Source organism: Urocitellus parryii, chromosome 9 (genome assembly GCF_045843805.1).
Source record: "Urocitellus parryii isolate mUroPar1 chromosome 9, mUroPar1.hap1, whole genome shotgun sequence".
Taxonomy (NCBI): Eukaryota; Metazoa; Chordata; class Mammalia; order Rodentia; family Sciuridae; genus Urocitellus; species Urocitellus parryii.
The window spans coordinates 82,812,263-82,823,409 of record NC_135539.1 but is presented as its reverse complement, the minus strand read 5'-3'; the positions used below and the strand labels follow the sequence as shown (position 1 = coordinate 82,823,409).

The 11,147-nt window shown below is 48.2% G+C and overlaps 1 protein-coding gene across 1 annotated transcript in view; it reads right to left on the bottom strand.

The window, feature by feature from the left end:
• Positions 1-272: 272 nt before the first annotated feature.
• Nid1 (nidogen 1) overlaps positions 273-11,147 on the bottom strand; it is a 71,408-nt gene continuing 60,533 nt past the window's right edge. Inside the window, exons 15-20 of the mRNA XM_026412497.2 lie at positions 9,315-9,441; positions 5,779-5,950; positions 5,135-5,292; positions 4,057-4,180; positions 3,287-3,399; positions 273-2,364 (exon numbers count right to left, since the gene is read on the bottom strand). Of these exons, the coding sequence (XP_026268282.2) occupies positions 2,243-2,364; positions 3,287-3,399; positions 4,057-4,180; positions 5,135-5,292; positions 5,779-5,950; positions 9,315-9,441 (816 nt within the window). The 3' untranslated portion in view covers positions 273-2,242. The remainder of the gene's footprint in view (positions 2,365-3,286; positions 3,400-4,056; positions 4,181-5,134; positions 5,293-5,778; positions 5,951-9,314; positions 9,442-11,147) is intronic.

The window sequence follows — 11,147 nt, the reverse complement described above, 5'->3', positions numbered from 1 at the left end:
GAATGTAAACAATGTGCAAAAGTGTGGTTTGGGGCCTATGATATGATTACATTTTGAGTCAATTCCAAGTCCTAAGTCTTTGTGAACTGTGGGAAATGCACAACTCATTTTAACACTGAGGAAGAATCTCTAGGCCTCACGGGGTTTGCAGATTATTAACTCATCTGTTTTCCCATCATGAATCTGCCCCACCACCACCACCGGCCAATAGAATGACTCTCATTCAGAAAACACGGAGACTTTCTTTTTAGCAAAATTTTTTAATTTCCTGCACTAATATTTGTACAGCTGTAAACTCAAGGAATCATTCAACCCTTGTATAATCTGGGGGAAGAGTTAATAAGCACCTTCAATGGTTTCCACAGTTTAAGAACTTACCATTTGAAACATTTGAGAATGACTATTGAAATGAATAAAAGTTATGAAAATCATACAACATCATGTTGAACATTTGATATAGAGGGTTTAATATGGAATGATAAATATAAAAAGAAATTTATTAGGTTGTGCTACATATAAGGTCCATGTGTTCCCCAAATCTTGTGATTCTTGGGGATATAGTTGCCTCTCAAACCCAATTGTATAGAGAAAGCCCCCCTCGAAACCCAGGCTCCCAGGTAATGCAGAGCAGGTGAGGACAGAAGCAGGAGGTGCTGAGTGTGCTGGGCCTGTAAGAAAGGGGGATCCTTCCACAGGGAGAATTTCATGCAAAATCTTCCATGTCCTCAGGATAAGCATTCTTTGGCAAAATGTTCCATTCTCTCTTTGGCACTATTTAAGGATTTTTGTTATTGCTGTTCCTAAGTCCTCTTCCTTCCCCTTCCTCTGTGGTTCGCCTTTCCTGCTCCCCATCCATCTCTTTGGCATTATTTAAAGGGGTTAGTTACTGCTGTTCTTGAATCCCCTCAACATTTCCTCTCGGATTTTCCTTTCCTGCTCTCCCTTGGTCTCTCTGTGGTGCTTTCCACCAAGTCCTCTCTCTCCCCTCGCTCTATCAACACAAACTCTTTATGCTCAACACTCAACCCAAAATTTCTATTGTTTTAGGAATCTGGGAGACAATTGGATAAAAGATGAATATTAACTACTCATATGGTCAGGAGATTTTTTTCCCCAATAATTAAAGAAACAAACATGAAATGAAGCAATGGTCCCTTGAATTAGACCAATGAGAAATTAGGGGTCTGAACTGTTAATATAAACTCTCAACTAGATCTTCCTGGATTGTGTCTTTAAGTAAGAATATACACAGCAAGAGGCACAGATAGAGGGAGAAATAAAGAAGTGAGTTTGTGGTTGAGAGTATATTGGTTCTCAGGTATGGAGGACAGAGATGAAGGGCTGTGATGGGTCACCTGGAACCAGTCCCAGCCTGTGCCTCATACGGGTCTCCGTGAGGAGACAGAACACCGGTGCCATCAGTGGGGCTGAAGACTAGCACAGCATTAGTAATCAGAGACTAAGAAGCAGGTGCTTTGGGCAGAGAGAAATAATTTGGTAATCTTTGGTATAATTTAAGGCACATGAAAATAATCCCTTATCCCCAAACATCTGATTCTACATATTAAAATTCCTACCACAGAATACCTTTCAACTTAAGCCTTTGACTACCAAAAGCTACTGCTGAAATGCCAATGTTTTATCCAGGAGGTGCTACTCATTATCATTTACTAAATACCTATATGTTTTTAAGATGGTGTGTTTAAAAGGCAGAGCACACACACTGCAGCTGTCATCTCAGGTAGGATGAAAGGGTGAAAAAGATGCGAATAAAGAAAGGAAGTCTGTGAGAGCTTCCTCCCTCCTTCCCTTCCTCCCTACCAACCTCACCTAGGCAGGCCCTGGCTGGTGTGACAAGGAGCTGCCAGGATGATAGGTGGCTCAGAATCAAGGCTGAGCTTGTAAGGCCACAGAACAATGGACCACTCAGGCCTGTGAAAAGTCTGCTCACCCTGGAGAAAGGACCTAGGGCACTGGATGGCACTTAATTTTGACCTGGGCTCTATGAGCTCATCTGAGTATTGGGGTCAGGGTGGGTGATCCTGTCCTTGTGCAGAGATTTCCCACTGCAGAAGTCCAGGGTGTATGTTCTAGTGAAGAATGAGGAGAAAGTTGTTGCTCAGGCTTGGCTAGCCTGGGCCCAGTGGTCATTCAGCTGGAGGGCAGTTTTCAATCTGGACCAAGTAGTTTCAAGTAGAATGTTGCTGTGAAATACTTGGATGGGGATAAGACACTCTGGTCTTCATTTCCGCTCAATACAGTCAACTCCCAGAGTGTTGTCAGGGCAACGACAGGTCCTGCTCCCCGGGGTGGCCAAGCAGAGGTGGGTGCAGCCACCATTGTTCACCGAGCAGTAGTTGTGACCTGGAAAAGGCAGAAATCAGGTCTACAGCCTCCTCTTTGACCTGACTTGACAGCCTTTTAGAGAGAGGCCTCCCTCTGAACCCCTTTTGGGTTTCCCAGAGGCCAAGCTCATGAGGGATCCAAGGGAACAGGGAACACTGGGCTCACACTCAGCTAAAGCTCAGCTAGTTATTATTCCCTCATGATTACCCCACATGGGCAAGAGCACAGATTCCTAATTTGGCAGCTATACAGATTCATCACTGAAGTATTAATCAGGCCTCACAGAGGATTCCCAACTCCAACATAGAGCTGGAATTGTAAAGTACAAAGTGCTTGCAGTCTAGCTGGCACACCCGTCTCCACTTGGACTGGGCAGAGGAGGGAAGTGGAGGAGGAAATGGGTCAGAGCAAGGCCTTTGAGAAGCAGCACAGCACAGTCTGGGGAGCCAGGCACCTGGAGCTCCCTGCGGCTCTGCCACTGTGAGGGAGCAGGTTGCTTTTAAAATGAGCATAACAACAGTGCCCACTGCACAGGGCTGCAAGGAGGACTGAATGAAGGCTGAGTTGTGCACAGGAAGTGCCCCGCCCACAGCACACACTACGCTGAGTTTGCAATTCTTCTTGTTATTATTAACTACTGCTGCTGCTGTCAGGCCAAGTGGGTGAATACTCAAAGCTGCAGAGATCCTAACATTAAGGTTCCCATTTGGAACCTGAAGGCCAAGCACCTCCAGGCCCAGCCTGAGACTCAAGACTTTGCCCGCCATGTCCATTTCTCATCTTCTGTTTGTGTCTGGCTCACCACTCAGTGATGAAGAACCTGGAGGGTGGAACTGCAGCTCTCCTACTGCGGGATCAGGCTACTAGTAGATGTGGCAGCCATGATGTGGGCTATGAGGATTCCCCCCAGCCCCTAGGAGCTTCGGCATGGGTGCATTACCTTGGGGACACTGTGACAGGGCAGTGGTGATGCCATACAGCCGGGTCTGCTTGTGGGGCTGGAAGCTATCCGTCTCTCTGGAAATAGCAAGATCGACAGCGACCACGGAATTCCTACAAAGCACAGAAGGGCAGAGGTTGAAAACGTATCTGGTGGCTTGACCTTTCCTTCACAGGGCAGCCTCTGTGAGGTTTAGGGAAAAATTGGAGGCCATAAATAGACACGGGGGGCCCTAGGCATCCCTCCCTTCCCCTGGGAGTCAAGACTGCATTTATTTGACTTCTTAAAGGCAAAAATTAGCTCACTCCTCCCTCCCACTCTAAATGTCAGGAGAGACCTGGTAGCTATACACAGGCCCTTGCCAGTCACCCCCTCGAGCTAACCCTCCCACTGTAGAAAGTGGTAGTCAAGAAGAGACAGGGATATTGCCTTTGAGGACTATAATGAGGCAGGCCTGGAGTCCCCTAGCTAAGTGATCTTGGGCCAGCTCCTGGGAAAGAACAGACATACTCAAGAAACCCAAGTTTATAGATCTGAGGTGCCCAGCTAGGGGCATCCAGATGATATATGCCCTCCCCCCCACCCCCGTTCTCCCCAGAGTCCTGATCTCCCTCCTCCACCCTCCTCTGTCATGACCAGAAGGGTGACAGTGAGGGGACATCTCTGAAGGCTCAAAGATCAAGTCAAGAGGCCAGAGGGAAGGGCCTGGTCTCCCAGAGACAGGGTGGGACAGCAGGCCCGCCCAGTCCCCACAGCCACAGTGGACATACGTCTTCCAGTCTGTGTAATACAGATTCTTCCCATAGCTCGTCACAGCGAAAGGATACTGGAGCCCTTCGAGAACCTTGCGTCTGCTGGGCTGACCCGGGTTCAGGCATTCCGCCTGATGAGTGCCTGTGTGCAGCAAAAACAAGGCGGTCATTGTTCATGCAAGAAATGGGCCCTTTGTGTCACAAGACAAGACCAAGGAGGGAGAGGGCGGGAGACGCTCTATGCTGCACGGCCAAGTCCTCAGGAACACGCACAGCTTGCTCTCAATACACGGCTGTCCCTTCCTCTCACCTTGCCCCTTGGTTTGTCACCACCCCTGTGTCCTGGCACCCACACCTGGTCCTGCTGGGGAGACATGAGCCAGGGCAGAGGAACCATGCCTCAGGCACCCCAGGCTTTCCTCCTCTGAGGAGGGGTGACATCCTCCTCCAGCTCTTGATCAAGTCCCTGCTCCCTGGGTTCAGCATGCTGGGAGGTTGCTGCTGCTCAGGAGCTGTGCACAGCCTGCACTGAGGCCACATACGCCGATCGGAGGCTGCCTTCTCATCTCAGAGTTTATCTCACCCCCTATCCTAACCAGATGGGTTGAGTCCCACTGTCTCTGCATCCCCTATACACCTGACAGTGTAGGGAATGGAGAAGGAATGCAACGTACTTTTACAGACAGGGACAGTGGATGTTCCTCCCTAATTGGCATCCTGCCTACATCCCTATCCTAAGGGACACCCCACATCAGCCAAAGCAGGGCACACAGCAGGGACCCCATGGGGGCTGCTTTTCTTGTGTCTTCCTGGGCTCAAGTTTGCATCTAAGCCTGTGGGGACACAAGGGAGCTATGGGCTCTATGCAGTACCTCTTAGAACAGGGGACAGCCAACCTCTGAAAGGACAGATAGGTTCTGTAGGCCAAGAGGCAAAATCGAGAGTGGCACCCAGGTGTTTATATAACCATTTAAAATGCAATGTTTTACAATATAAAAGCCATTCAGAGCTTCCCGTTATACAAAACCAGGAAGCGGGCCAGTTGGCCAACTCCTGCCTGAAATCAAGGATGCTCCCAGAGTCAAGCTCCCATCACCTGCATCCACCCAGCACAGCTGGGACGAGAACACATCAAAGGTCAGGCCGTTGGGCAAGCCCAGGTCATCCTGCACAAGGATCCTCCGGTTGGTGCCATCCATGTAGGAAGTTTCAATTTTGGGGCGGTCTCTGTTCCAGTCTGTCCAATAAAGGTTCCTGGCAGAGGAAAAGGAAAGGAAAGAGGAAGATAAATATTGAAGACATTGAGGGAAAAGTTAATAAAAAAAATGCTTTTTAGGAACCTGAAGACAAGAGAGCCAGATAGGACAACAGAATGCCCACACAGGATCTGGAGGGACAAAGAAACTTTTCCCTGGGCAAGGACCCTTGGACCTAGTGCGCCTGCCTCAGACTTAGTTACTCAGTTACTAACAAATTCAGTTCCCTTTGTTAATATCTCAAAAGAGCTATTAACAAAGCAATGCTCAGTAACTGGCATAAACACACGACGATACCTAGCATGCTCTGTCACACAGGAGGGTACAGCAGACCCAAGAGACTAAGGCAAGCAGGTCACCCTTTGTAGGCCCACAGGTATCCTGTACTCAAGTCAGGAGAGCAAGGCTGAGTTAGAACCTCACATCTGGGAATATCCAAAGGACCAGACAGAGTAGATGCACACACATATTTACACAAAGATACCCTCTCACGGAATCCGTCACAATGCCTCTTGGATTCACCAAATCAGTCTCAAAAAGCACCCGGCGCTGTGTGCCATCCAGCTTTGCAACTTCTATTCTATCCAGTTGGGAATCCGTCCAGAAGATGTTGCGGCCAAGATGGTCAACGGCAATACCTTCCGGGCTTCCCAGATCTAGAAACAAAGATGGAGCTTCTGTGATTGTTTTCTTCTAAGCAGGTGAGATTAGACTTTTTCTTTTGCAGCACTGACGATCAAACCCAGGGCCTCGGCCATGCTAGGCAAATGCTCTACCGCTGAGCTCTGTCCCCAGCCTAAGATCATTTTTGAGGGGGAGGGGGTACTGGAAATTGAAATCAGGGGCAATTTATCACCTAGCTACACCCCGAGGTGATTTGCATAATATTTCGAGGTAAGGTCTCTCTAAGTTGCTTAGAGCCTCACTAAGATGCTGAGGCTGGCTTGCAATCCTCCTGCCTCAGCCTCCTGAGCTGCTGGGATTACAAGATCAGACTTCTCTGATTGCTCAGTGCTGCTCCACAGTGCATCCAATCCTTGCACTTTTGAGTAACCAAATGGAATGTGAAATGCTTGTTGTTTATAAGATAAGCAACTCAACGTGACAAATGTGAGAATGCAACTCATTTCTTCCTCGTCCATTCCTGTGTGCTGCCTTGAGAAACAGGACGATCACTGACTACTAAGCTGTGGCCCTGGCCATTAAGGAGACCACAGCCAATCACAATTCAGACTGAGTTACTGGGACCCTGGAGAAGGGACACAGGACCCAACCTGCAGAGACCAGGAAAGGATCCCTGGGGGCAAGGACACCTCTCAACGCTGGCTCCTGAAGGACCAATGGGAGTTTCTCAAGCAAAGATCCCAGGTAAGGGTTTCTGGGTAGTAGGCAGCACACAGGCATTCAGGAAGACTGGACAAGGCTTGACATGGACTGTGTGTCATTTTCTATGGCTGGAGACCGCGAGGCTGGGAGAGTGGCCAGAGACACAGAGAGGACGCCTGGGCGGTGAGCTTAGAGCTCAACTCCCAGGTAAAGGGAAGCAGGGGACGGTCTCAGGGTGGTGACAGACAATGGATCTTTCTCATTAACTATGCGGATCAAGGAGTTCAGGGAAACGGTACTTTCATACAAGCACAAGGGGTATCAGAAAGGGCTGCCAGTGACTACGAGTAACACCCAGTGTCTTCCTGGACCCCAGCTGCCGTTTTGTCACTGCAAGGCAGAGTCTTTATGGCAAGCCCACAGCACTTGGTCCAAAGGTCAAGTTCCCTATGGTTTTCTGAATATAAATTTTTTTGAAGTTAAAAAATGACATTGTGGGATTTATTGGTACTCTAGGTTCTCCCCCTGAATGGAGGACAGAGGGTCCCTGAGCATGGCTGGAGTGTAGGCAGGAAGGGGAAGAGGCTGCTCCCCTGGGGTATGAGAACCATCCAGGACCATGTTGCCTCATCTGTGTATGAGTGATGGCCCCTCAGCCCCTCTGGATCAGCCTCACTGGGCCCAGCACGGTTGTGGGCCACAGATGCTGGAAACATCAAGCCCTGGGAAAGGAGCCCCCAGCAGAAGTTGGGAATCAGAACACACATTCCCACACCGTCTCTATGACTATTTATACCCAAGGAGAGCTCTGGATCTTCCCCATGCCCCTAGAGGCCAAAGAGAGAGGACCCTCTTGCTTCCAGAGGAAACCAGAACAATCCATTCTGTGCACAGGAGCAATGAGGGCATCCGGTGTCAGATGTGGGCTGCCCAGCAACAGTGTCTTCGCAGGCACCAGGGGAACCCCTGAGGGAGCTCCACGTCAGGTACACAGCCAGGTCCTGATTTCAAACCAAGAGCCCCAAGCCTCCCTCCCCGACCCAGAAGACGCTGCTTCATGGGTGATTCTTCTAAAGGGAAGGCCTGGAGAGACCATCCCCTTTTGCACAGGCAAGGTCACATGTCCCCTGCTGCTATGTCAAAAGGAAATAGAAGATTATGCTTATTGAAGATATCTGGTCAGGACTTCAGTGTGTGGAAAGAAAGAGACGCCCTGGATTCAGACTGTACAAAATCAGAGGGGAAAGGGATCATGCCCAGGGCCACCCAGACTCCCAAGGGAACCACCGGCCTTGCCACACCAAGGAGTCCACTGGATGTTTCTTTCCCTTTTTCATTTAATTCTGTGCTTCTGCAGTTAAGTAGGCTTTTGCCTGGAATGTGCTTGAAGCTTTCTTGGATGATTATCAGCTCCAAAGGCAACAGGAAATAGCAGAAGATGACCTACTCCCCTCGTCCACTTGGTTTTGAACTTGAATTGTAGATAATAGGAACAGCTTTTCAACAGAGAGGCAAAAGGGCATTTCCAAACCTCCACTCATTAAGCCAGAGCAGAAACACTAGCAGACATCATTTAATAGCCCATCAGCTTCCAGAAAAGGATTTAGGGTCCAAGGGCAAAGCCAGGCAGAGTCAACTCAGACTCAGTTTAATTTCTGCTGCATGGTCTCTGGGGAAGGCCTCAGGAAAGGAAAGAAGGCCCCAGGGGCAGCTCCAGAGACACAGGACCCTTCAGAACATCATCTGTGAGAGAAACTTGAACCTAGAAGTTGAAGAAGCCACACTCAGTCCCCAGGGAAAAGAAACACAACGTGAGGCCTTTGTCCTGCAGAAATGAGTCTCTGAATATTTACAGAGGAAGCAAGAGTGTTTTCCACAACCAATAACACCACCGAGGCGGTGTCTTTCAAGTAAGAATATTCTCAAGGCAACCGACGAGGAGGCATAACTTAAGCAAAGCAAGCTTCTTGACAGTTTTGGTACAGAGGAATTTTTACAGATCCTGGAATTTTTGTTATAGATATATAAAACATACTTAAACAAAATGGTTTAGACTTTTCACCTGGAGGCATTAAAATCATGCACAGAGCCCTTGGCTGACTTCAGCATCCTTAAGTCAAGGGATGGAGGTGAAATGTTCAAGGTAGGCTATGCCAAGGCAGTACGCGCTTCACTACCAGTGATCAGCAAACACAGGACCATTTAAAGAGTCCAGCTTGGTTTGCTGCACTTTTCTGACCCAGTGATCAGCAAACACAGGACCGTCTAAAGAGTCCAGCCTGGTTTGCTGCACTTTTCTGACCCAAGCAATCCCAAGTAAGCCTCTGGGGTGTGAGGAAGAAAGAGCAGCAACCCCCACCACCTGCGTTGCAGGCTGAAGCGACAGCCCTTTATCTTGACCACCGTCTCGGGCATAGACTCCATGCTCAGGCTTGGAAGTGGCTGGCGACTCTCCCGACTTCATGATTTACCCAACTGTTGCCTTTAGGAAACCTCCTGGAGCACATACTACGTGCACCCTGAGAACCTGGCTCAGCAGCCAGAGGGGGACTGGGTTACAAACAGACAGTGATTTTGACCTTTCTAGTTCATGAACACTGACCACATGAGCTCTCAAAGAAAGGCATAGGCACTGTTCTGTTTTGATTTTATTCCCCTGAGGCTGGCTAGCAATGGATTCCCCAGATTGCCCACCTTGTAGGATGATGGTGGCTGGCTCCCCACCGTGCAGGCTGGCTCTCCCAATGGAAGGTTCGCTGATGTCCGTCCAGTAAATCATCTTGTCCACGCAGTCAAAGGCCAGTCCAATGATGACTTTCGCCTGGAAGTAAAGACCAGTGGTGAGAACATCCACCCTAGCATCTGAGTTAACAGAGGATGGCTGGATAAAGAGGTGGGAAGAAAGTCTTCTAACCTGACCTACTCTGCAGGCAAAATTCAGGTCCAAAACAAGAAACTCCTACAAGAAATCACACAATAACATCTCCTCCCGCTTCCAAATGAACTTACCCACTAGGCCAAGCTTGCAGGACAGACAGGGCAGTTCCTACGGGAATTCCCGGTCATAGGACTGAACTTCTAAATTGTTACAGCAGATTATAAATGTGGAAGCTATAAACCTACACTATACTTAGATCCAAGTTATAGATTAAGTTTATAATATAAGTTTGTATTATATATTATATTTATTTTCTTATATATGTAGCTATCAACTAATTAGGTAGTCTATGAAAATAAGACAGCTCTGTGCACCTGTGGGAGACATGACAGCAGAAGCCACCGTGACCAATGGCTCCAGCCCCATCTCTGGGTCCCTCTCACCCGTATCCATGCTCATCACCTTCTCTGGCCCCCATCTTAGAAAAGAAGGAACATTTCCTGTAACACACTGAGACTCCCTTTCCACACCAATTCTTATAAAAAGAAAGTGTAAAAGGATCAGAGGAAACAGCTGAGTAGTTTTTGCATATGTGATTTGAGTTTAACAGAAATCTACTGGGCCACTCTTGTGTTTGAAGAGCCACCAGGAGCTAGACACTGGAGTAAGCCACCTCTCCTTGGAAGAAGTGAATCTGTCAGAAGATGCCTCCAAGGGGCTGAGCAAGAAATCTGGTCCCTGATAACTATCAGCTTTCTATCTCCACCACTGACCAGGTGATGTCTGATCCCCCGGACATCTTCAGCAAGAAACTTGCTAGGTCAGTTTAGCCAGAGTCCCCCTCACCCTGATGTTTCCTCTTAGTGATTTTCCCCTCTCTGACCCCCATGCTGCTCCTTGGCTATAAATTCCCATATGTCCAAGCTGTGTTCAGAGTTGAGCCCAATCTCCTCCTCATGGCAAGAGTTGAGTGGTCCCTACACCTATTGAGATGGTCCTGAAAAAGTCTTCTTTATTGAATATTAATACATAATTTTTTTTCCTTAACATCATCATGTGTGATGAATTATGGTGATATTTAGCAAGACTCCATCCCAGTAAGGACACCCAGTAAATTAAATTGTTCAAAGCCTCAAAACAAGCCCTTTCCCCACAGGTTGTTTTGGTAAAGCCTAATTCATATGTTTTGCAAATTAAAGTATTTAAAAGCTAGGTATTTGCATAAAATTTAGCCACTGGGAGAATTGGGTGAAGGGTGCAGAGGATCTCTTTAAACAATCTTTTGATCTTCCTGTGCTTCTATAATAATTTTCAAATAAAAAATTAAAAACAAAACAAGGACACAAACTTGATCAAAGAGCAAGAACTTCATCTCTAGGCATTGCTCTTGAGAGGTCTGGGAAGGAGCTGGCAGCCTGAATGATCTCAGCCCATAATGAGGTCAGGCTCTGTCCGAAGCCTGGGAACACTGAATTGTGCAGGTACAGGAAACTCTGGGGTGGGTGCTCGGTTGTGGACACAGGACACAGGCCAGGCAAAGGCTTGGGAGGGAGGCTCTGAAGAGCAGGATGAACTTTCACTGGGAAAATCAAGGTTATCAGCACATACTTCCCCTCTAGAGGTCAGGGCAAAGGGACAGTGACCCCTAC